The 25,216-nt window shown below is 51.2% G+C and overlaps 2 protein-coding genes across 5 annotated transcripts in view; one reads left to right on the top strand and one right to left on the bottom strand.

Moving 5' to 3' along the window:
* Positions 1–9,589: 9,589 nt before the first annotated feature.
* The window catches only part of LOC135405396 (zinc finger protein 239-like), a 79,768-nt gene continuing 64,141 nt past the window's right edge, over positions 9,590–25,216 (bottom strand). For all 4 annotated transcript variants that reach the window (XM_064640089.1, XM_064640088.1, XM_064640092.1 and 1 more), the window contains exons 3-4: positions 11,179–11,257; positions 9,590–10,990 (exon numbers count right to left, since the gene is read on the bottom strand). In XM_064640089.1, coding sequence (XP_064496159.1) covers positions 10,068–10,990; positions 11,179–11,230 — 975 coding nt within the window. In that variant the 5' untranslated portion in view covers positions 11,231–11,257 and the 3' untranslated portion in view covers positions 9,590–10,067. The remainder of the gene's footprint in view (positions 10,991–11,178; positions 11,258–25,216) is intronic.
* Positions 14,306–19,346, top strand: LOC135404926 (zinc finger protein 239-like). Its single transcript, XM_064639657.1, has 3 exons — positions 14,306–14,954; positions 18,229–18,307; positions 18,496–19,346. The coding sequence occupies exons 2-3, from the start codon at positions 18,256–18,258 to the stop codon at positions 19,344–19,346; spliced, it is 903 nt and encodes a 300-aa protein (XP_064495727.1). The 5' UTR covers positions 14,306–14,954; positions 18,229–18,255.

The raw sequence follows: 25,216 nt of genomic DNA, 5'->3' as shown, positions 1-25,216 counted from the left end.
GCTGACTGCTGCGAACACAGCACTGTGCTACTGTAGTGGCGAATACAAAGATGATAAACTGGTCTAAAATGTATGAAGTTAGACAGGATACGAATGAGTCGCCCACATATTTTCTGAATAGGCTGAAGGATGTCATAGGGAAATCCACTGATATTGATATAGAGTCAGACTTGGGGAAAAAACACCTAGTGTATTTGTTTGTAGGACAGTCCACAAATGATATAAAGAAAAAACTGCAAAGAGCAGGTGGTAATGAAAAGGATATTGATGAGTTATTGGATATAGCTTGGACAGTATATTGCAATAGAGAACAGAAGGTGAGTACGATGGGCGGTGGAGCAATTTTAAGAACAGACGTTGCCGCGGCAACCGAACTCCCAGCTCAGAGCGCAGGGGAGGTTTCTGGAACGGCCATTACCACGGTGACAGAGCCAGCTGGCGCAGGGAAAAGAAAGTTGCTGCCTGTTCCTAGTGCTGTAGGAGTGCGCACAACCGGACAAAAACAAACGAAGTTTGTCCCAACTATACTAGCAAGCGAGAAAGGAGGGGAAGACCTGGGGACAGAGAGAGTGGGGCAGAGACAGGCAGAGCTGGTCCCAGTTGTTGCTTTGGCTGACAAGGAGTCTTTAGTCCCTGATGGTGTGACCCAAGTACAGATGGCAGACGCGAGTGCTGTGAAAGCTCTAAAACCATTAGGAGTGGCAGCACGAGGGAGTGCTGAGGCCACTGACTTTGCAGAGGTGACGGGACCCAGCCCTACCCCTACTGTTCTGAGGACTGCCCCAGGCATAACAAACAGGACTGTTGATCGAGTCGTAACAAAGGCACCTGGAGCTGCGAGAAAAGCAAGGGCAAAGAGAGTGAATAAGCATGTAAAACCTCCCCTGCCTGTACTAACTAACGTAGAGGGAGTAGCCCTTTCCCCTGGAGCTGCTGATCCCATGCAAGCAGCTGCCACGGGTGCAACTACAGACAAAAGACCGGCTAAAACTACAGAAGCTGCAGAAAAAGCTAAAGCAATGTCTGTAACTAGAGTCCCAGCCCAGCCTAACACAGGACCCTCTGGCTCCACCATTAGGGGCAGAGATGGAGCTGTCACTCCCCCTCCAGCTCTCCCAAGCCTTCACAATCCATACCCTCCCACGAGGCCAAAAGGGGGGGGCAATATCAGTGTGCATTTCCAACAAACATAAAAGCTAAAGCTTACCAGTGCAATATATGTAATAGGTAATAATTTGAAAGAAAAATTTAGTTATTATACCATAACTGTAATTGAAATTACAGGAATAAGTGAAACCAAACCACTCTTTGAACTTTTAGGATGTAAATTGAGTAAATATTGGGTAATTCATCGATTCTTCTGTATGTTAAACTCTCCTAATCCTTTGTTGAGTAGGAGTTCATTAGAGAACTTAAAAGTTGAAATCAAATTCTGCAAAGGGGAGATAAAAGTTATGATTTTTGATACTAATTGTGTTGAAGCAGCTATCTTCTTCATACAGGAGAACCATGAAGAAATCCCTGCAAAAGCTGAGAGTGCTGTCATCCCAATGGTATGGGCCAGCATCACGCTCAGACCAAAACCAACAATTACCAGGAATGCTACAAATACAGTGTACACCACAAAAATTAGGAATACTATTACCAACATGATGAAGCAAATGGTGAGTGTTCTTTCCACAAAGGGAGAGGACACTAAAAACCAAATTGTCTAGGTCTGAAAGGAAAGCAACTAATTTGTCCCCAACAAGCAAAACTAGAAGAATAAAAACTGTCTATTGACCCCTATATCCTCTGTACTCTAAGCCTGTTTCAGTCTCACAGGTTGTAAATATTTCTGCCCTCTGTGCCCTGATTGAGCTCGGGGAGCTGTGGCAAAATCAAAAGGGGGACAATTGTTTTGCTCTTAATGTGAACTAACAATGTGTCAGAAGTTGACTGTTTGCAGATAGTCTGTTCCAGCAGACAGACCTAAAAGCTGTGCCACCAGAACTCAAACTAAGAGTCATGGAAACAACTTTTGTGCAGAATGTCTTGACAACTGCAAGTGAAATACACCAGGACAAAGAGTTTTGAACTGCAATAAAATCAAGAGTGAGTAAACAAGAAGCTAACATAAAAGCCTTCTGACACGATTGAGAACTGTTGTAAGATCTATGTGTAACTTCTAAAGGTGGTACATATATATGTGTTATGATTATTGTATCTATTGTATTATTTTCTATTCTATTTTACTTTTGAGCTTCTCTTGTTGTTAGCTTAAGTGCAAAAAATTAAAAGCTTACATTGCTTTTGCTACATGAATTGTTTTAAGGTTTGTAATGTTTGTACTTGCACGTATCTTGTTCCAGCAGCAATTTGTAAACATCTATGTCTCTTTAGTTACTGCAGCCTGTGGAAGAATTCCTCCTGAAAGGGTAGTTAAATGAAAAGTCTGTATAGATTTTCATGTGATTGTGAAATCATGTTTATATACTTATGCTTTTAAGATGCTTTCTTATCTAGTGTCATCTAGGAATATATGAATGCTGAATTGCATAAGAAGTCCTGCACTGAGACCAAAGGACAAATAAGAAAGTAGCTTCAGTGCTGAGGCAGCACTGCAACAGCACTGGTGCTGTAGACTCTCCCATGGGACCTTGAGACCTAATTTGCACCGTTGCCTGCAATTTTGAAACAAACTGGTAACATAGTTGTTAAGATAATTTGTTTAGATCATTTAAATGCTTTGCTTAGAATTGCTTTTTAGCTTTATTGTTTTGCTAGTACTCACAATATATAAATTCACCTAATTCAATAAATGAGGATGCTTTTATCCATGGAGGCAAGAGGTACCTGTATTACCACTTCATGAGGTAAAGATGATCCACTGCAGTCTGGGACAGGCTGGAACAGGACAACCTGCCCCGATAAGACCTAGAATCTGTCCAGAGAGTACAAGCTCTCTGTGGTGAGCTACTGGCACTGCCAGGGTGCTGCTTGCATCCAGATGCATCCTGCTTCAAGTTAACTCTTGACTGGCCTGTTAAATCTGTGACTGGCAGTTAATCACTTTATGTGATAAAAGCACAAGCTCCTCTCTCAGATGATCAAAATACAGAAATTCCAAGATCCAAAATTCCAGTGAAATTATCATCGGACAGAGAGTCACACTCCATCGACTTCCTAGTTGCATAAAGAGGTTTATTTTTGAAATTGTTTAATGTTTTAAGATCTACTTTGCAGGAACTGCAGAGATTCATTGTGTCATCTAAGCCTATGAAACTAGACACTCCTACTCATCTGTTCCAGCCCAAGGACTGAGTCTGTATTAAACAATGAGACTGAAACTCCTGCAAGCCAGATGGAAAGAACTGTTTTCAAATCCAGCGAACCATCTTCATCATGGTCAGAGTTATTATCAAGAACCCTAAATTTCACCCAAGAAGAAGAAAACCTCTGTTCTTAAGATGAGTAGAGCAACAGAAACTATTACAAAGACTGTTAAAATAATGTTTAAGTTTTTTTTCTCTTGTCTGTATTGCTTAGTACTACTAGTAACTATGAATTGAGTTTAAAACCTAAATTTACATTTGGCTTTGACAAAATACACCTAACATTCTTCATGAAAGTGAGTGCTGAATTTGCACTATGAATTTGGCTGAAATTTAGCAACAAGTTTAAATTATATGTATATTGGGTAATTCTTAGAAATATTTCATTAAATTTGCTTCCACAGACTTACTTCATAGTTACCAAACTAAACCTGAATAGAACAGTCATTCATGTTAATATAGTGTTAAATCTACATAATAGCTTGTTATGTGATTAATGTTATAAATATTAGTCATCTTACTGATATCGTGTTAAGTATAAGTAGTAGAGATTGAAGAAGATCTTTGAGTCTTGTTCAATTTCTAAAGGGGAGACTGATGCCGTAAGGTCCATCTGTTTTTTTCTTATTTTCCTAATTTTATAAGTTTTATAAGTAGTTAAGTAATAGAAGTAGGTTTTAGAAGCTGCAGCCCTTATCCCTCACCCTTTAGCACAAGGTTTACACATTCCCTACCCCATCACCCCATTCTATGTTCCCCATATCAATCCTACCCCTGTATTCCAGTAGAAAATGTTTAGTCTTTTGTCGAGGCAGGCCTATGCTGTTTAGAGAACACTCATATCTTAGCCTGAACCACAGAACACAGTCAAGAACTGGCTGACCATGTACCCTCTGTGCTCTGAAAATGATGAAGATGATGAAGAAGGGGTCCTGAAATACACCCCAGACCTAATTCCCAGGGGGTGGGCCAAGGGGTGGACCAGGGCAAAAGCAAAAGCAACGGAATGGACAAAACTTGGATTGGTCGGGCGGTAACATCTCAGACACGGCCTGCGCACGTCTTGTAACATCTATGCCTGGGCACAAATTAAACCCTTTCCTTATCTCACCCTCAATTAACTGCTCCGGAGTTTTCTTTTCTCAGCACCATTAGGCATCATGACGGAGGGGAGGACATGAAGTCACAGGGATTATATGATATCACAGGAGAGGTGTGATGTCATATGATTGATGTGACATCATAGAGGAGATGTGATGTCACAGGAAGGATGTGATGTCATATGATGGATGTGATGTCATGGGGAAGATGTAATGTCACAGAAAGGGTGTGATGTGACAGGGGAGGACATGATGTCACAGGAAGGATGTGATGTCACAGGGGGTGTGATGTCATAAGGGAGATGTGATGTCATGTTATGCTTGTGATGTCATAGGGGAGAGGTGATGTCACAGGAAGGATGTGATGTCACAGGAGAGCTGTGATGTCACAGGGCAGGTGTGATGTCACGGGAGGATGTGATGTCACAGGGCAGGTGTGATGTCACGGGGTGATGTGATGTCACAGGGATGATATGGTATTACAGGAGAGATGTGATGTCATATTATGGATGTAATGTCATAGGAGAGATGTAATGTCTCAGGGGTGACGTGATGACAGGGGAGTATGTGACGTCACAGGGATTATATCACAGGAGAGATGTGATGTCATATTATGGATGTGATGTCACAGCGGAACTGTGATGTCACAGGGGAGAATGTGATGTCACAGGGGAGGACGTGATGTCACCGGGATGACATGATAACACAGGAAAGATGTGATGTCATATTATGGATGTGATGCCTTAGGAGAGATGTGATGTCACAAGGGAGGACGTGATGTCACAGGGATGATATGGTATCACAGGAGAGATGTGATGTCATATGATGGATGTGACATCATAGGAGAGATTTGATGTCATAGGGGAGGTGTGATGTCACAGGAAGGATGTGATGTCACGGGGAGCATGTGATGTCATAGAGGAGTGACACACTCCCCCCCCAACCTTGCTACAGCTAAAGCCGTGGAATTTGTCTTTGTTTCCCTTGGGTTCAAGGTCGGGCTGTTTTATTTCCATGGATGTCTAGCGATGAGTTAAGGGGAGCTCAGGCCTTTTGGTGAATGTACCAGGGTGAATTTATGCTGATACTTTTGGCCCCGCCACCTGTGAAAGTTTTGCTCTTTCCCTGCCAAGTTATGGGAAAACAAGCAATGATAAATGGGAAAGTTGTCCTTGAAGAGAGCTTCTTGTATAAACTCTTTTAATTGGTGTTGTGTGATTGGCTAATTGTCCTCCAAGGTCACTTGAAGGAGAGATTGAGGAGGAGAAGGATGAAGCAGCACCCTCAGACTCAATTAAGATAGACCCCCAAAACACTCTGCGCGTGCGTGAGGGGATTTCCAAAGTTCTCACGTGTGTGCAGAAGAGATGCATTGACATAACCGGGGGGTGGGGACTGAGGGCCTCGGGCTGCCCGGTGCTGGCCACACCTGGGAGGTTGTGGCCACTCAATTAATTGTATAAAAAGCAGATAGCTTTTGTGAACTTACTGACTCTCCAAAGATGCAGCTTCTGCTATGGGTAATTAGAGGCATGCTAGGTCGGTTAGATAACTTTATGGGCAACAGCTGGGCAACTGGGGAGATCGTGCTGGGGGCTTATTTCTCTCCTCCTTCCTCCCTTTTGGGTTTGTTCATTTTGTTGGCCACATCTTGGTAATAAATATTGTTTTTTGAGCTTGCAACGATGTCTTGGTTTTCAAGCTTCAGCATGTTCGAACCCCTCCCTAATACAACCCCATACCAAAGTGCCAGATCCAGATGCCACCTGAACACTTCCAGAGACTCCACCACCTCCCCGGGCTACTTGTTCCAATGCCTCAAAAGTCTCTCAGTGGAAAAGGGATTTTTTCATAACTAATATGAACCTTGCCCAATGCAATTTAAGGCCATTCCCTCACAACCTTTCGCTATAGCCTTGGCAGAAGAGACCAACCCCAGCTCCACTAAAAACCTCCTTTCAGGTCATTGCAGAGAGCAATGAGGTCCCCCCTGAGCCTCCCCTTCTCCACACTCAACAAGCCCAGTTCCCTCAGCCGTCCCTCAGCAGACATGTTTTCCAGAGCCTTCCCCAGCTCCGTTCCCTTCTCTGGACACGCTCCAGCCCCTCAAGGGCCTTTTGGCACTGAGGGGCCAGAACTGGACACAGCACTCCAGGTGGGGCCTCCCCAGTGCCCAGCACAGAGGGGCAATCAGTTCTCTGCTCCTGCTGGCCACACTCTTCTCCACAAAGGCCACAATGCCCTTGGCCTTCTTGCCCCCCTGGGCACACTCTGCCTCATATCCAGCCTCTGTCAAGCAGCACCCCCAAGTCCCTTCCTGCTGAGCAGCTCTCCAACCCCTCTGCCCCCAGCCTGGAGCATTCCAGGGGCTTGTTGGGACCCAAGGGCAGGCCCTGACACTTGGTCTTCTTGATCCAGCCTGTCCAGATCCCTCTGCAGAGCCTTCCTGCCCTCCAGCACATCCACACTCACACCCAACGTGGTGTTGTCCATGAATTTCCTGAGGAGGCACTCGATCCCCTGGCCCAGACCATCCATAATGATGTTAAACAGGAGCAGCCCCAACCCTGAGCCCTTGGGAACCCCACTGGTGACCAGCCCCAACTGGATTTCCTTCCATTCCCCACCACTCCCTGGGCCATCAGACACTTTGCCACCCAGCAAACAGTTCCCCGGGCAAGCCATGAGCAGCCAGTTTGTGCAGGAGATGCTGGGGGAGATGGTGCCAAAGGCTTTCTGGAATTCCACAGAGACACATCCCCAGCCTTTCCCTCAGCTGCTGAGCAGGTCCTTTGTCAGAGAAGGAGATGAGGTTGGTCAGGCAGGACCTGCCTTTCCCAACCCCACACTGGCTGGGCTTGATCCCCTGGTTGTCCTGCCCGTGCCATGGGATGGCACTGAGGAGGATCTACTGCATGGACTTCCCTGGTCCTGAGGTCAATGGGATAGGCCAGGAGTTGCCCAGATGCTCCTTTTGGCCCTTCCTGTGGATGGGCATCCCATTTGCTTGTTGCCAGTCAGCTGGGACTTGTGCAGTTGTGCAGCACTGCTGGGGAATGAGTGAGAGTGGCTTGGCCAGCTCTTTCTCCAGCTCCCTCAGGACTCTTGGCTGCATCCCATGTGGGCCCAGGCACTTGGGGGGGTCTCACTGGCAGAGCAGGTCACTGACCATTTCCTCCTGCATTGTGGGGGCTTCACTCAGCTCCCCATCACCAGCTTCCAGCCAAAGCCTGCCTGCCAGGTGTCCAAGGGATCAGTTCTGCTGCCCCCTCCTTCCTTCCCCCACAATGGAAAACTCCCTCATTTTGGGTCCCTGTGCCCCAGACGGCTCCGACCACCACCTCACCCACCAGTCCCAGAATCATGGAATGCTTTGGGTTGGGAGGGGCCTTGAAGAGCATCTCAGCACCGTCAGACTCAAGAATTCCTTCCTACTATCTCCTCCAACTCTTCCCTCTATCCGTGTGAAGCCACTGCCCCTTGTCCTGTCACTCCAGGCCCTTGTCCAAAGTCTCTCTCCATCTTTCTTGTTGACTCCTTCAGGCACTGGAAGGCCATAATTAGGTCACCCCAAAGCCTTCTCTTCTCCAGCCTCAACAATCCCAATTCTCTCAGCCTTTCCTCACAGCAGAGCTGCTCCATCCCTCTGATCCTCTTGCTGCTCCCCTCTGCACTCGCTCCAACAGGTCCATGTCCTTCCTGTGCTGGAGCCCAGAGCTGGAGGCAGCTCTGCAGGTGGGGCAGCATTACAGCCACGCATGTTCCAGGAAGGACATGGTGGAACCTCATGGAACCAAGGACCATTGTGACACTGTAGGGCCTTCTGGAGCCAAAGGAGCCCAGGGACACTATGGAATCTCATGGAATCAAGGCAGCACTGTCACCCTGGGAAAACTCCTGGAATTCAGGGCCCATTGTGACACTGCAGCTCCCCATGGAGTAAAAGGAACCCTGGGATGCTGCAGAAACTCATGGAACCAAGGGACCATTGTGACATTGAGGGGGCTGATGGAATCAGGAGTCCATTGGGACAATCCAGGGCCTCATGAAATCAAAGGAATTCTGGGACACTGTCAAACCTCCTGGAACCAAGGGTTCCTGCTGACATGCGTGTCCTCCTGGAACCAAGGGAGCCCGGAGATATTTCTGAACCTCCCAGAATCCAGGGGCCATTGGGACCCTGCAGAACCTCCTGCATTCAAGTGCTCCTTGTGAAACTGCAGGGCCTCCTGGAACCCAAGGATTCCTGGAACACTGCAGAGCTCACGGAACCAAGAGGCCACTGTTCCACTGCAGCTCCTTCTGAAGCACAAGGGACCCTGGGACAGTGGGAAATCTCCGAGAATCCAAAGGGAATTTTGGGACTGCAGGGCCTCATGGAACTAAAGGAACCTTTGGAGACTGTGGAAGCTCATGGAATCCAGGAGCCATTGGGACATGTGGGGTCTCCTTAAACCAAAAGAACCCTGAGAATTTTTGTGGGAAAAAGTTAAGGCAGCAGCAGCTGCATTTAGTTAATCTGAATCCAAAAGGAGTGTTTTGGCCTTGACTGGTGTTTTCCATCCAGAGAGTGCTGTTTGCCAAAGTGGAAACCACTTGGAACGCTCTGCATGGCAGCCTGTGTTTTTGTCTGGTGGCTGAACACAGCCAGCACATGAGGGGAGGGGAATGTGTGGGATCAGGGCCCTGCTTTGGGGCCATGCTGGGAATTCCAGTGGACTAAAAGACAAACCCCAGGTGCTGTTTCCAAAGGAACCCCAATGAAAGGGGGATGTTGGAAAGATGGGCGGACAAGTCCTGAAATGGAACTCTGTGTGTGCAGCCTCATTTTCTCCTTCAGTGCCCACAGGAGAGGGAGCAAAAAGTGGTGATTTGGACACAAAAACTGTTCAGGGGGAAAAAATTAGGATTAAGGGGACAGTGGGAAAATGGGAGAAACAGAGAAAAGGGTGGAAAAGAGGGGGTGGTCTGGTGGGTCTGACGGTCCCATGGGGGTCTTTGGGCACAGGCAGGTTGGCAAAGGGGGCTGGCCCCCCAAGCTCCCAACTTCCTGTGGGGTGATGGGGGCTGCTGGATCCAATCTCACCCTTGAATTAGGCCAACCTTTTCAGAGGAATTACAGAGGTGTGACTGAATCATTTTTGTCCTCCAGCTTTAATGATGGCAAATCAGATCTATTGATAGAAAGGAATTTATTTAGGGTTACAAATGATCAGACAAAAGATCTTCATCAGAATTATTTACTGCACAATAGAAACACTAAAATTACCAGGAGTACAGGATAAGATAGGATGGTGCTCTACACTAAAGCAATTGTTGAAGCAATTCTACTCAAGCTGGCACAAAAGCAATAATTCTTAATTAGAGATGGATGGAACTCCCCCAGACCAATGTTCGTGGGGAGATCTCTGCTCTCAACCTCCAGCAGTGACCTTGGGGGGTCCCCAGCCAAGGCAGGAATCTCCACACACCCCCCAAGAAGGGTTCTGATGGAAGAAGCTGCCCCTGGGAAAGGGGACTGGCCCTTTATGGTCGAAAGGGATGGACTGACGGTCACTGGACTCCAGGGGTTGCCTCACCATCAGGGGCTTCATTCGGGGTGGAAGCAGCAGCCAAAGCTCTTCCCACAGTCGGGGCACTGGTAGGGCTTCCCTTACTGGTGGGTCCGTTGGTGTCTGGTCAAGTTAGAGCTCCAGGTAAAGCTCTTCCCACACTCCCCACACTTGTAGGGCCTCTCCCCGGTGTGGATGCGCCGGTGCCTGATGAGGGTGGAGTTCATGTTGAAGCCCTTCCCGCAGGCGGTGCAGCGGAAGGGCCTCTCATCCGTATGCGTCCGCTCGTGCTTTAGGAGATCTGAGCTGGTGTGAAATCTCTTCCCACATTGCAAGCACTTGTAGGGCCGTTCCCCACTGTGGATGCGCTGGTGGGTGTGGAGGTTGGAGCTGCTCCTGAAGCTCTTCCCACATTCCCCACACGTGTAGGGCCGTTCCCCAGTGTGGATGTGCTGGTGCACGATCAGAGTGGAGCTGTCACTGAAGCTCTTCCCACATTGCTCACACGGGTAGAGCTGTTCCCCACTGTGGATGTGCTGGTGTCGGATCAGGGCAGAGCTCCGCCTGAAGCTCTTTCCACACTCCCCACACGTATAGGGCCATTCACCGGTGTGAATTTGCTGGTGGGTGTGGAGGTTGGAGCTGAACTTGAAGCTCTTCCCACATTCCCCACACGTGTAGGGACGTGCCCCAGTGTGGATGTGCTGGTGGCTGAGGAGGTGGGTGCTCTTTCTGAAGCTTGTCCCACATTCCATACACTTGAAGGGCTTCTCCTTGCTGGAATGCTGCTCAGGGACCACCAGGTCACAGCTCCCCCTCAAGCTCTGGCCGCCTTCCCGGCACAGGCTGGGTCTTTCCTCCTCAGAACACCCTGGGCTGGCTTTGGAGCCCCTCCTGCGGGGGGATCTCCGGCCCTTTTCCTCCCCGCTGCCTTCCTGCGCTGGGGAGCCCTTCAAAACGGCCTCTCCCACCAGGGTCTCACGGGGGGATTTGTCCTCCGGGCTCTCCGTCCTCAGCTTGGGGCCTGGGGCAGGAAGCAAGAAGGACAGGGAGGGGATTTGCCTCCGGCCCACAGGGAAGGCCAAGGACATCCCCCCAACTCCGGCCCCGGCAGGACGGCGGCGTCAGCGGGGTTGTCCTGCAGCCGGGGCCATGCTCGGCTGACAGAGCCAGCACAACACCCGCCCAAAGGGACACTGACTTCCTCCTCACCTGCCTGGGGGGCCCAAGGCATCTTTCTCTTCCTCACAGCCTCCTCCTCCATCCGCCCAAGCTTTGGGAAGGACAAATCCTGATGGGGGAGGAAACAAGGGCTGAGCACGTTGGCTTGGGGGTTCCTCCTGCCCAAGTCCATCTCTAGAACTCATCAGGCATCCTGTGTCCATAAAAACCTCCAAAACACCACGATTCAGCACAGAAAAGCCCAAACCAACGAGATTCAGGCAAAAACCCGCTCAGAAATAGCAAGAAGACCCTCATCTACCCAAACTGCAAAAAGTTGAGATTCAGCTAAAAAATACTCCAAAATATGGAGATTGAGCCCAAAAAAAGGTGATGAGGACTGAATTTAACCCTCCAGCAGGAAAGTAATTTGATTTCAGGCTCGTCTTCAAGGCGCGCCCTAGCACTGGAGCCTGGGCTCTAATTAACCTCTCCTGTGCTGCCAAACAGCAGGAGCTGTATGGCCAAGGGACAAACTGTGATCCCTGTCAGTGTCCATGGCCCCTGTCAGTGTCCTTCAGGGAAAGAGGGAGAAGGAAAGTAAAAAACTGGTTTGGAACTAAACTGGCGTTAAAGTGGGAAAAACCTCCTTCCATGGAAATAAAACTTAGACAGTTTTTCCTGGGCTGAACAAGCTCATTCAGGGATGAAGGACTGGGACTTCTGTGGACACTTGTGCTGGTTTCTTTGGACACTCGTGTTCCTTCAGAGAGCCCCTGGAAACACTCGGCTGTTCACTCCCAGTGCCACCAGTGCCTGGGTCCTGTCTGCAGCAGCAGATTGCAGTGGGACGGGAGAAATGCTTTTCTGAGCCTCTGGGCTGGACACAGGCACAGCCTGACCCTGAACCCAAGGGAAACAAAGACAAATTCCACAGCTTTAGCTGGAGCAAGGGTGGGGGGTTTCCTGAGGGCAGCACTACACCTGCAGACTTTTGTGTGTGTGTGTGAGACAGGCAGAAGCACAAATGCCTACACAGCCCAGAGCAGTCAGTGTGGGGCTGTGCTTGCTGCTGCAGAGACCCCCAGGGAACAAACCCAGGCAATAGTTTGGGTTTATTCCTTGCTCTGTCAGTGGAATAGAATGTTCCACAGGAGCTCTGTCCCCCTTTGTGGCACTGGGTGGCTTGAAGCTGAAGAGAGAGGGGGGTCAAGTGCAAGGTCCCTTCTGAAGTGTGTGTCCCTAAGGAGGACACTTGCCTTATTATTGCTTATTATGTGTAATATCTTACAGATCTGGGAGCCCTGTGCACATCCTGCTGCCTCCAGATTCCATTCTGGGTGTGGGAACGACCCTGTGGGGAGCAAAGAAATGCCTGGTTCTGCAGGAGCTGGAGATGCTCAAGGGGCAGCAGGACCAAGTCAGGGGCCTGGGGGGGCTTTGGGGTCTGGGAGGGTCCAGGAGGGTCCTGGGGGAGCTGGGGAGGGGCTTTGGGGATTGGGGGTACAGACCAGGACAGACCAGCACAGACCAGTACCTCCCCACTGCTCCCCGGATCTCTCCTGGAGCTGGGCCACCTTGTCATGGGACACCTGAGCCCCCCCCCAGTGCCCTCCCAGTACAGCCCAGTGCCCCCAGTACAGCCCACTGTGTTCCTGTCCCAGGGTGCTGGGTGATCCCTCTTTGAGGGGGGTTTGAGGGGGGGCTGGGGGAGATTTGAAGGGATCTGGGGGATGTTGGATGGGGATTTGGGGGGGTTTGAAGTCTTTAGGTGCATTTGGGGGAGTTAAAAAGGGTTTTGGGGGCATTGGGGCATCAAAGGGATCTGGGAGGGAGGAGATTAAAGGAAAAATGGAGGTTAAGGGACATTTTGGGGGGGTTAAAAAGGCCTGTGGGGGAGAGGAGGGGCTGCACCAAGAGCAGGTGAGTCCTGAGACCCCCCCTGGTGTCCCCGAGACCTTCTTGGTGTCCCCAGTTCCCCCTTTGACACCCCGAGACCCCCCTGGTGTCTCCAATGTCCCCAGGCCCCAATTCCCCCCTTGACACCCCCAGTTCCACTGTTCTCAAACCCCATCCCTGATGTCCCCAACCCTCCATCTCACTCCAGGAGCCCCCCCTGTTTCCTCTGACCACAACTTCCCCCCCCTACCCACAGTCACAAAAAGGCCAAGGGCATCTGGGGACACATTGGGGAAAACTGGGGGACTTTGTGGGGTACTGGGTGATTAGTGGGGGATACTGGGACACACTGGGGGGAACCAGGGGGCACTGGGAGGGACTGGGGAGTTACTGGGGGATTACCAGGACACACGGGGGGACACTGGGAGGTTACTGGGCCATACTGGGGGTTACTGGGTGCTCACTGGAGGATCACTGGGCCATACTGGGGGGCAGTGGGAGGTCACTGGGACACACTGGCCATACTGAGGGAGTTACTGGGCCATACTGAGGGTCACTGGGAGGTCACTGGGATATACTGGGGGCACTGGGATCCCCTTAGTCGGTTCTGCTACATCTCCCCCCTGGACTTTTGGGGGCATCCCAAGGACCCCTCCCCTGAGGGCTGGGAGATCCCCTGAACCCCACTGCTGGGCTCTAGGGGACACCCAGGCCCCCCTTCCTTTGGGGTCTCTGTGTGCTGAGTTTTGGGGGTCTCTGGGGTTCGAGTGGGGAATTGGGATCCCCTTTCCCTGGGGTCAGTCCGCTGGACTGGCAGAGGCGCTGTGGTGGGATGGGAAATGGCCTCATAGGAGTTTTAGTTGGCCGTGGCCAGACAGGACTGACACGGAGACCCCCCAAAATCCAGGCAAAACCCCAGAAACCCCCTCAGAAATCCACCTCTGGACCCATCAAAACCTCCTCAAATCCCAAATCCCCTCAGAGACCTCATCCACCCCCAGGACCCCCTAAACCCTCTCAGTGACCTGCAAAACCCACCTGGAACCCCCAAGCCCTTTCAGGGACCTCAAAAACCCCCTCAGGGACACTCAAAACTGTCTTGGACTCCCGAAATCCCCCTAGAAACCCACAAAACTGCTTCAAAGACCCCCCCCCCCCCAAGCCTCTAAGGACCTCCCAATTCCCTTGGAAACTCCAAAACTTCCTCAGGGATTCCCAAATCCCTTCAGAGACCTTTAACCTCCCCCCTAAGTCCCTTCGCGACACCGAAGCTCCTCAGAGACCCCCCAAAACCTCCTCAGAGACCTCTAAAAGCCCCTAAGGGACCACAAAACCACAGAACAGCAGAAGAGCTTTCTGTAAAGGAAGGGAGCAAAGAATCTGAGAAGGAGGAGACCAAGGAAAAACTGAAGCAAAGCAATAAAATCATCCTGGCCCTTGCAGTTTTTCCTTCACCTTTTTCTCACTTTTCCTTTTTTTAGAGTTCTTTTTTTGGTTGGGTGGTTTTGAATTTTTTTTTCCGAGGGACTTTCTCAGGAATCGAATCACCCTTCCGGGTTCTTGGGAGGCCTCCGGGCCCCGCGGCCCCCGAGACGGTTCCAAGGCCCTGCGCTCTGACCCTCGGGAACCTCCGAACCCCCGCATTAAACCCTCCCGAGCCCTCCAGCCTTTCCCCCCACAGCCGCGCTCCCCGCAGCCCCCGAGGGGATCCCCAGACCCCGCTCTCCCGCACCCCCCGCCTGCACTCAGAGCTCACCGACCGACCCGCCGCCATCACCGATTCCCGGCAGCCAACGCGGCAGGGGCGGGGGCGGGGCTGCGGGGGCGTGGCCGCGCGCTGATTGGCTGCGGCGGCGTTCTCTGAACGCGGTGCGCGCGCAGCCGGGAATCGGTGATGGCGGCGGGGCCTGCGGTTCGCTCTGAGTGCTGTGAGTCCCCCCGGGGGGGCTCGGGAGGGTTTAGCGGGGGGGTTCGGGGATAACCGAGGAGGTTTTGAGGGGTCCCTGAGGGAGTTCGGTGTCCTGAGGGGACTCAGGGGGTGGTTGAAGGTTCCTGAAGGGGTTTGGGGGTCTCTGAGGGGGTTTTGGTTTCTGAGGAGATTTGGGGGGTGCCAGGTAGGGTTTGGGGGTCTCTGAGGAGGTTTGGAGGTCCTGGTGGGATCTTTTAGGCTTTTTTGGGGTCTCTAGGGGGTTTACGGGGTCTTAGACGGTTTTGAGGGTCTCTGAGGGGGATTGAGGGGTCCCTAAAGGGGACTGGGGGGTCCCAGGTAGGTTTTGCGGGTCACTGAGAGGGTTTAGAGGGTGCTGGGGAGGGATGAGGTCTCTGAGGGCATCTGGGGGGGACCTTGAGAAGGTTTTGATGTGTCGAGGGGGGGATTTCAGGGGTTTTGAGGGCATTTTGGGGGGGGCCCTAAAGCCCAGCAGCGGGTCCAGGGGGTCCCCCAGCCTCAAAAAGAAGGGGTCCTAGGGATGGCCCCCAAAATCCGGGGGGGGAAATGTACCACATCCGGGTAAGGGGATCCCTAGACCCCACTATATCCCAGTGACTTTCCAGTGACCCCTTCAGTGACCAGCCAGTGTGTCCCAGTGACCTTCCACTGCCCCCCAGGATGGCCCAGTGATCCTCCAGTGAGCACCCAGTAACCCCCAGTATGGCCCAGAAACCTCCCAGTGTCTCCCCGTGTGTCCTGGTAACTCCCCAGTAACTCCTCAGTCCCTCCCAGTGCCTTCCTAATGTCCCTCAGTAACCCCCCAGTCCCTCCCAGTGCCCCCTGGTTCCCCCCAGTGTGTCCCAGTATCCCCCAGTAATCACGTAGGGCCCTGCAAAGCCCCTCTACTCTCCCCAGTGTTTCCCCAGATGCCCTTGGCCTTTCTGTGAGCGTGTGGGGGGAGTTGTTTTTGTGGTCAGAGGGTCCAGGGGGGGCTCCTGGAGTGAGATGGAGGGTTGGGGACATCAGGGATGCGGTTTGGGGACAGTGGAATTCGGGGTGTCAAGGGGGGAATTGGGGCCATGAAGAGGCCCTGGGGGCATTGGAGACACCAGGGGGGTCTCGGGGTGTCAAGGGAGGAACTGGGGACACCAAGAGAGTCTCAGGGACACCAGGGGGGGTCTCAGGACTCACCTGCTCTTGGTGCAGCCCCTCTGCCCGCCCAGGCCTCATTAACCCCCCCCAAATGTCCCCTAACCTCTATTTTCCCTTTAATCCCCTCCCCCCATAGATACCTTTGACCCCTCAATGTCCCCAAGACCTCTTTTAACTTCCCTAAATGCACTCAAAACCCCCAAATCCCCATCCAAACTCCTCAGATCCCTCCAAATCTCTCCCAGCCCCCCCTCAAATCCATTCCAACCCTTCCCAAAGAGGGATCACCCGGCACCCTGGGACAGGAACACAGTGGGCTGTACTGGGGGCACTGGGCTGTACTGGGAGGGCACTGGGGGGGCTCAGGTGTCCCAGAAAAACATCGCCCCAGCTCCAGGAGAGATCCGGGGAGCAGTGAGGAGGTACTGGTCTGTACTGGTCTGTCCTGGTCTGTCCTACTGGTCTCTATTGGTCTGTCCTGGTCTGTACCCCCAATCCCCAAAGCCCCTCCCCAGCTCCCCCAGGACCCTCCCAGACCCCAAAGCCCCCCAGGCCCCCTTCAGGCCCCTGAGTTGGTCCTGCTGCCCCTTGAGCATCTGCAGCTCCTGCAGAACCAGGCATTTCTTTGCTCCCCACAGGGTCGTTCCCACACCCAGAATGGAATCTGGAGGCAGCAGGATGTGCACAGGGCTCCCATTTCCTACAGTGCAAAGAGGCTGCAGGGAATGATTCCCCTGCTCTTGCAAATCTGCCAAAACCTGCAGGGCACAGAAGGGGGAGCTTCAGGAATTTGCTGGCCTTGGGAGTGGAGCTCACAGGGTATTGAGAGGAACATATCCCTCAAATACAATCTCTCTGCATACACAATATCTGTCTGGACAGACAGATAAAGCAATAATCAGATATATTCTGTATCATATATATGGCACATATTCTATAGAATCCATCTTTAGCTCTTGTATGATATATCTGTAAGATATTACACATAATAAGCAATAATAAGGCAAGTGTCCTCCTTAGGGACACACACTTCAGAAGGGAACTTGCACTTGACCCCCCTCTCTCTTCAGCTTCAAGCCACCCGGTGCCTCAGAGGGGGACAGAGCTCCTGTGGAACATTCTATTCCACTGACACAGAGCAAGGAATAAACCCAAACTATTGCCTGGGTTTGTCCCCTGGGGGTCTCTGCAGCAGCAAGCACAGCCCCACACTGACTGCTCTGGGCTGTGCAGGCATTTGTGGTTCTGCCTGTCTCACACACACACAAAAGTCTGGTTAGTGCTGCCCTCAGGAAACCCCCCCAACCTTGGTCCAGCTAAAGCCGTGGAATTTGTCTTTGTTTCCCTTGGGTTCAGGGTCAGGCTGTGCCTGTGTCCAGCCCAGAGGCTCAGAAAAGCATTTCTCCTCTCCCACTGCAGTCTGCTGCTGCAGACAGGACCCAGGCACTGGTGGCACTGGGAGTGAACAGCCGAGTGTTTCCAGGGGCTCTCTGAAGGAACACGAGTGTCCAAAGAAACCAGCACAAGTGTCCACAGAAGTCCCAGTCCTTCATCCCTGAATGAGCTTGTTCAGCCCAGGAAAAACTGTCTAAGTTTTATTTCCATGGAAGGAGGTTTTTCCTACTTTAACGCCAGTTTAGTTCCAAACCAGTTTTTTACTTTCCTTCTCCCTCTTTCCCTGAAGGACACTGACAGGGGCCATGGACACTGACAGGGATCACATTTTGTCCCTTGGCCATACAGCTCCTGCTGTTTGGCAGCACAGGAGAGGTTAATTAGAGCCCAGGCTCCAATGCCAGGATGCGCCTTGAAGACGAGCTTGAAATCAAACAACTTTCCTGCTGGAGGGTTAAATTCAGTCCCCATCACCTTTTTTGGGGCTGAATCTTCGTATTTTGGAGTATTTTTTAGCTGAATCTCAACTTTTTGCAGTTTGTGGTGGCGAGAGTCTTCTTGCTATTTCTGAGGGTTTTTTGCCTGACACTGGTTGGTTTGGGTTTTTTCTGGGCTGAATCTTGGTGTTTTGAAGGTTTTTATGATGCCCAGTGAGTTCTAGAGAGGGACTTGGGCAGGAGGAACCCTCAAGCCAACGTGCTCAGCCCTTGTTTTCCCCCCATCAGGATTTGTCCTTCCCAAAGCTTGGGCGGATGGAGGAGGAGGCTGCGAGGAAGAGGAAGATGCCTTGGGCCCCCCAGGCAGGTGAGGAGGAAGTCAGTGTCCCTTTGGGCGGGTGTTGTGCTGGCTCTGTCAGCCGAGCATGGCCCCGGCTGCAGGACAACCCCGCTGGTGCCGCCGTCCTGCCGGGGCCGGAGTTGGGGGGATGTCCTTGGCCTTCCCTGTGGGCCGGAGGCAAATCCCCTCCCTGTCCTTCTTGCTTCCTGCCCCAGGCCCCGAGCTGAGGACGGAGAGCCCGGAGGACAAATCCCCCCGTGAGACCCTGGTGGGAGAGGCCGTTTTGAAGGGCTCCCCGGCGCAGGAAGGCAGCGGGGAGGAAAAGGGCCGGAGATCCCCCCGCAGGAGGGGCTCCAAAGCCAGCCCAGGGTGTTCTGAGGAGGAAAGACCCAGCCTGTGCCGGGAAGGCGGCCGGAGCTTGAGGGGGAGCTCTGACCTCGTGGTCCCTGAGCAACCTCCCAGCAAGGAGAAACTGTTCAAATGCTTGGAATGTGGGAAGAGCTTCAGGAAGAGCTCCCACCTCCTCAGCCACCAGCACATCCACACTGGGGCACGTCCCTACACGTGTGGGGAATGTGGGAAGAGCTTCAACCAGAGCACCCACCTCATCAAACACCGGCGCATCCACACTGGGGACCGACCCTACATGTGTAAGGAATGTGGGAAGAGCTTCACTGACAGCTCTAGCCTTATCCAACACCATCGTATCCATACTGGGGAACGGCCCTACACTTGTTGGGAATGTGGGAAGAGCTTCAGGAACAGTGGCAACCTCCGCATCCACCAGCGCATCCACACTGGAGAACGGCCCTACAAGTGCTTGAAATGTGGGAAGAGATTTCAGACTAGCTCACATCTCCTCAGGCATGAGCAGACACACACGGATGAGAGGCCCTTCCGCTGCACCGACTGTGGGAAGGGCTTCAACATGAACTCCCACCTCGTCAGGCACCGGCGTATCCACACCGGGGAGAGGCCCTACAAGTGTGGGGAGTGTGGGAAGAGCTTCACCCACAGCTCTACCTTGATTAAACACCGAAGGATCCACCGAAGGATCCACCGATAAGGGAAGCCCTACCAGTGTCTCAACTGTGGGAAGAGCTTCGGCCGCTGCTTCCACCCCGAATGAAGCCCCTGATGTTGAGGCAACCCCTGGAGTCCAGTGACTGTCAGTCCATCCCTTTCGACCACAAAGGGCCAGTCCCCTTTCCCAGGGGCAGCTTCTTCCAACAGAACCCTTCTTGGGGGGTGTGTGGAGATTCCTGCCTCGGCTGGGGACCCCCCAGGATCACTCCTGGAGGCTGAGAGCAGAGATCTCCGCATGAACATTGGTCTGGGGGAGTCCCATCCATCTCTAATTAAGAATTATTGCTTTTGTGCCAGCTTGAGTAGAATTGCTTCAACAATTGCTTTAGTGTAGAGCACTGTCCTATCTTGTCCTGTACTCTTGGTAGTTTTAGTGTTTCTGTTGTGCAGTGAATAATACTGATGAAGATCTTTTGTCTGATCATTTGTAACCCAAAATAAATTAATTTCTGTCAATAGATCTGATTTGCCATCATTAAAACCTGGGGGATATAATCCCCCCACTCCCCAGTGCCCTCATGCTCAGTTTGGGGGTCCCACCCTCCCCTTTCCCCACTCTTCTGACCTCTCCCACCCATTTCCTATCATCCCCCAAACTTCAGTCCCCCTCCCCCTTTACTTTTGGGGGGTCTCAGTCCCCTCCCACTTAGTTTGTGGTCTCACCACCCCTTTTGTCTTCTCTGACCCCCCCTTTCCCACCGTCCTCCCCTTCCCCACCCCCCACTCACCCGAAAGCTCCTCGCCTGCCGCCGGGGGGGCTCCCAGCACCACCAGTGCCCAGAGAAGTCCCCCCAGAGAAGGGGTTTGGTGGGGTCCTGGGTGGGCTTTGAGTGGGTTTGGGGAACCTTGCTGAGCTCTAGTGAGGTTTTTGGAAGGTCCCAACACCTTTTGGGGTGATCTGGGTTCCCACTGAGGGGCTAAAGCCCTCCCAGAGCAGGTTGACACAGGGGGACATGGGATCCTCGTTCCCAATCCATCCTGGGGTGTATCGGGACGAAGTTGGGATGTTATTTTTTGGTCTGTGTTTGGCCCTAGCCACCTGCAGTTAGTTTATGCTTTCTCCTGCCAAGTCTTCTGATAAAGCAGTGAACTTGGCCTTGGAGGGAGAGCTTCTGTGTAAACTGTTTTAATTGGTCTGTTGTGATTGGTCAATTGCTCGTCAGGGGCAGTTGGAGGAGGACAAAGTGATGAGGAAGGTGATGAAGTAAGCCCACCGCCTGAATTGAAAAGACCTCCCCCAAATCACTGCGCCTGCGTGGGGAACTTTCCAAAGTGCTCACGCAGGCGCAGGAGGGGTGCACTTACATAACAGAAGGGGTGGGGTTCAGAGCCCTGACGGGGCGGTGCTGGCCACACCTCTCCAGGGCAGGTGCTCTCAAAAAACTTTATAAAAAGCAGAGACACTTCTTGGGGCTCTTCACGATGGACCAAGTTGCTTTCAGCAGGGATGCCTTGCTTGAAGTGGGAGCCTGCCACCCCCCATGAACCCGCAGCTGCTGCAGAGAGACTTCATTATTCGTTAGGATGGGTAAGACTTGTTTACAGGTGATACCTGGGTGAGTATGGGGGGGAGCCTTCTTCCTAGGGTCTTTTATGCACTTTTTCCTCCACCCCAATCCTTTTCCCCTCAGGCGCCTGTGTTTTTCCTTTTTCCCTTGTTTGCCACCTTTTTCCTAATAAATAGCTATTTTTGCCAACTAGCAACGGTGTTTGGTTTATTCACGTTCCAGAATCTCTCGAACCTGTGTTTTTCCCTTGGCTTAGTCCCTTCCCTGTTACACTGGGGCCAGTTCTGCCACCCCCAAACTCTGATCCATCCCTTGGGATCCACTCCCTCCTCCCCCAGTGCCCCCCAAACCCGGGACTGGCGAGAACTGGGAAGCTTTACTGGGATGACTGGGAGCAGCTGAGGGAGGCAGAGTGACAGCAGGGGAGGGGGTGACACACGACCCCCCCAAAATCCTCACAGGGACAGGTGGGGTCCAGGCTGGGCCCGAGGCCCCGGGGAGGGGCTGCAGCCGCCACCGGCTCAGGAGCTCTGTGGGGAGAGAAAAGGGGGTGACACCGGGGTGGGGGGTCCTCGGGGGGGCACAGACGCTCTGGGGGGACACACGACCCCCTGGGACCCCCCTCACCTTCTGGCGCAGGTAGAAGCCGAGCCCCAGCGCCAGGGAGACGAAGGCCAAGAGGAAGCCCCCGGCCCCTCCTTGGCAGCAATTGCTCAGGCTGATGGAGCCCGGCAGGGCCGGGGCCGCCGGCGGTGTCCGATCCCGGCAGGAAGCGGGGAGGGCCCGGCGGGGTCTGATAGAAATAAATCAAGGCAGATCTCTCTCTTTCTTTTACCCCCTGGGCAGTGACCATCAAGAGCTGTCCCTGCTTCACAGCAAAAGCTGCACACACTTCAACAAAGTCTGTGGAAGAATCTGCTCTAGGAAAGTTGGCCCTGGGCTTTTATGCTTATCCAGTGATGGATCTCCAGTCACATATTCCCAGGCCAGTGAACAGCTGATCTGTCAAACTCTGCTTCCAAAAGCAGGATGTGTGTTGCAAGGTTGGGGAACCAGGCTGGTTTTAGCACAATTCAACACTAAACCAACCCCTTGGCACCAGCAGTAACTCCCCACAGAGAGCTTGCAGTGCTTGCATTCTCCCATCAGATTCTTTTCCAGGTAGAACATCCTGCTACAAGGGGTCTGTTACCACCTGCCCCCGAAAGGGGGGTAATCCAAGTTCTTATTAATAAATCCCTTGGGGTGGATTAGAGTGAAACAACATTGAATAGTCGGTGTTTGAAAATATATATATATGTAGGGTTTATTTTAGAACACTTTTGTTTCAAGAGTAAACAGGTATGTTGCTATTTTGGGTGTTATCATCTATCTCTCATCTACAGCAATGTGGCATAAAGAGAACCTTTAGGGAAAATGCATAAGGGAGAGTAAGGAAAGAAAAGGGTAAGGGAGAGTAAAGGAAAGCAAAGCTGAGAGTGGAAAGATGTCTATAGTCACTGCCCACGGGGTCCAGCGATGGAACTTGGGAGTTGCAGCTTCCATGTCTGTCAGTTGAAGTGGTGGCCTTGATCCGTTGGGGGTGGGAAGCCCCCAGACTCCAAGAAGTTATGAGTTATTATATCCATGGATGGTGTCCCGGGCCATGCCACGAACCCCCAACATCTCCTGGACCTGCGTAGAGTTCCCGTGAGGGGCCTGGGAAAAGGGTTTTTCCTGCCTTTCAGGATTGGCAGAGGGGGGGATGGGCTTTGATGGGCCATCAGAGGTATAATGCAAAAGTCCTGCAGAAGCCTGCAAAAGTCCCTTGGCAGTCCTAGAATGCATAAATCACTAACCATTTCAGTCTCTGCATTCAATATTTCTCTTTTATGCATTCAAAAATTTCTCTTCTTTGGTCGTTCACTGTGAATCTTCTTTGTGGGCTGTGCCTTTCGTGTAGTGGACAGAAAGAGAGAAAAGAAAAGGAAGAGATAGCACAGATCTGTTCTCAATGCAATGCAATTTCCAAAAAATACTACAGTAAAATAGAAAGCATATAGGACATAACAGGATCTCAACAGCTAAAGTCAAATTTCCTAACATTAACAAAGTTACAAACATCAGGATTTAATACTGACACTAATCTAATTTTCATTAGCCACACTCTCCACCCCGTGAGTAATCAGGGTATCCTTTAATGCGTGCTGGGTGTGAGGGATTCTATAATAATGTGTCTGTTAGAGGGGCCAATGTGTCTTGAAATTAGACCTGAAATTACACATCAGTTCTTATGCAAATACATTGAGTTACCTGGGAGCTGGTACAAAGATTTCTTATATTCTCTTCAGGTCACACTTTCTTTTCTTTTAGTTTCATTTGTTAATATTTTGAGAAATTTAGCCAAATATAAAATTTGATGCCTTCTGAGGCAGAGGGTTAATGCAAATAATACATATTTTAATGATTCCAAATATGCATAAATTCTTGTACCAACTCCCAGGTTAAATTTGATTGAGTTTCTTGATTCTCAATTGATTGAGACAGAATTATACATATCTAAAAGCTTCTCCCAAGCCAACTTCTTTTTCAATAAAAAGACAAAATAAACTTGGCAAAAAATTAAACTAGCAATACATAAAATGGCTTGTCTTACACAATCTTACCAGTGAGTTGCTCATGATAAAAACACAAATAAGTCAACAATTATTAATAAACTGATCATGCAAGCAATTTTAGGAGTAGAGGAGACACAAACACAATGTTTGTGATAAATTTTACATACTGCAAAACTCCTGAGACAAAAATACACACAGATGTGCATATCACAAAGTTATTAAGATAAAAACACAAACACATGCAAACAACCAGCGCTGCAAAGAACAGTAGAACTCTCCAGTCCTGTTGCTACTTCGTTTCTCATGGCATACTTGTAAACTGATAACAGAAGCAGTTGTGGGGGCAGTTCTCTCTTCTGCCCATTGCAGCAATTGAAAGCTTTATCAGTCTCACACAGTTTGATCTCATCTGCTGGCAGGTTCCTGCAAAAAGAGGAAATCTGGCCCACTACGAACCCATTATTAAAAAGAAGGAACTATCTATTTATCTGACTCCTTTTCTTATCTGGCATGATGCCACCAGGGTAGCAATAATGGAGAAGTCTGGAACATGTTTTCTTCAAATAAACCCAGAGCCTGCTTGAGCTCGTTTTTACTCCTCAGCATCATTATTTGCTCTAGGGTGGCCAAGGTGTCAGAGGGAATACACACTGCTACTTCTTCTGTGGGAATTTGAAGTCAATGTGTCAAACTGTGGGGTTTATTTATTGAGACAGGAAAGCAGATATGTTTCTGAATGTTAGTTCTTCCTATATGTCCATTCAATCCCACACGCCTCAAGCCCTGCACTCACACAATATACTGGGAGTGTTTTAAGATGACTTTTAATTGAGCCAAAGAGGAAGAAAAAAATTAGTTTGAATCTTGCACCAGAGCCAAAAAGACATGTGCCCCGATTTCACTGAAATGCATCTACTCTAAGAGGGTTATCTAAACTAATCATTCAAATTAGCTGTAAGAAGGTACATTCAAGAAAGCTCCTTTAAGGGGGCTGGAGGGGACAAAGCATTCACAAAAAAAAAAAAAAAAAAAAAAAAAAAAAAAAAAAACAAACAAAGAAAGCCCAACCAAACAGCCAACTTATCATCTCTTTACATATTTTATAAAAAACATGTCACTGTACTAAAAGCTGTAGAATCTGCACTCTTACATTCATGAAGCTATCTTACACTATACACAGTGCACTGATCTATAAACCATATCTGAAAGGGGACCCTCCTCTGTTTATTTTCTGTTATTTACCCCGGAACATCACAGTGGGTTTTCCCTGCGCCCCCTTCCCAAACTGTGCTCTCTCCAGCCAGGCTGTTTGCTACTTCCCGTATCATTTCACCACCGTGCGATCGCCGCCATTCCCTTTTCCTGCCTGGCTCAATTCCCCCCAGCCCTGCGCTGTGCAGGCAGTAAGGACAGCGAGTGGGCATCTCCCTCTAGCACACTGTCACCTCCCGAGCAGCCTCTGCGCCGCTGCGGCCGGGGCGGTGCGGTCCCTGCTCTTCCTGGCGGTGCAGGGAGAGCGGCTCCGGCAGGCAAAGTTCTCCCCAGTCCATGTGCGCCCGGCGACAAATCCTCCGTGCGCCCCGCGGGGAAAAGCAAAGTTCCCGTGGCCGACCCCGCGCACTTGGCACGGGTGCGCTCCGGGCGCGGCGGCGGCGGGCGGGGACCAGAAGCTCGCCCGCGCCAGATCAAGAGCTCAAAGCCCTGCCCCGAGCTCATGAATATGCAGCAGGGCGGGACATTTGCAT

This window comes from Pseudopipra pipra, chromosome W (assembly GCF_036250125.1).
Source record: "Pseudopipra pipra isolate bDixPip1 chromosome W, bDixPip1.hap1, whole genome shotgun sequence".
Classification (NCBI taxonomy): domain Eukaryota; kingdom Metazoa; phylum Chordata; class Aves; order Passeriformes; family Pipridae; genus Pseudopipra; species Pseudopipra pipra.
The sequence above is the reverse complement of the archived record's forward strand: the minus strand, read 5'-3'. Positions and strand labels throughout refer to the sequence as shown.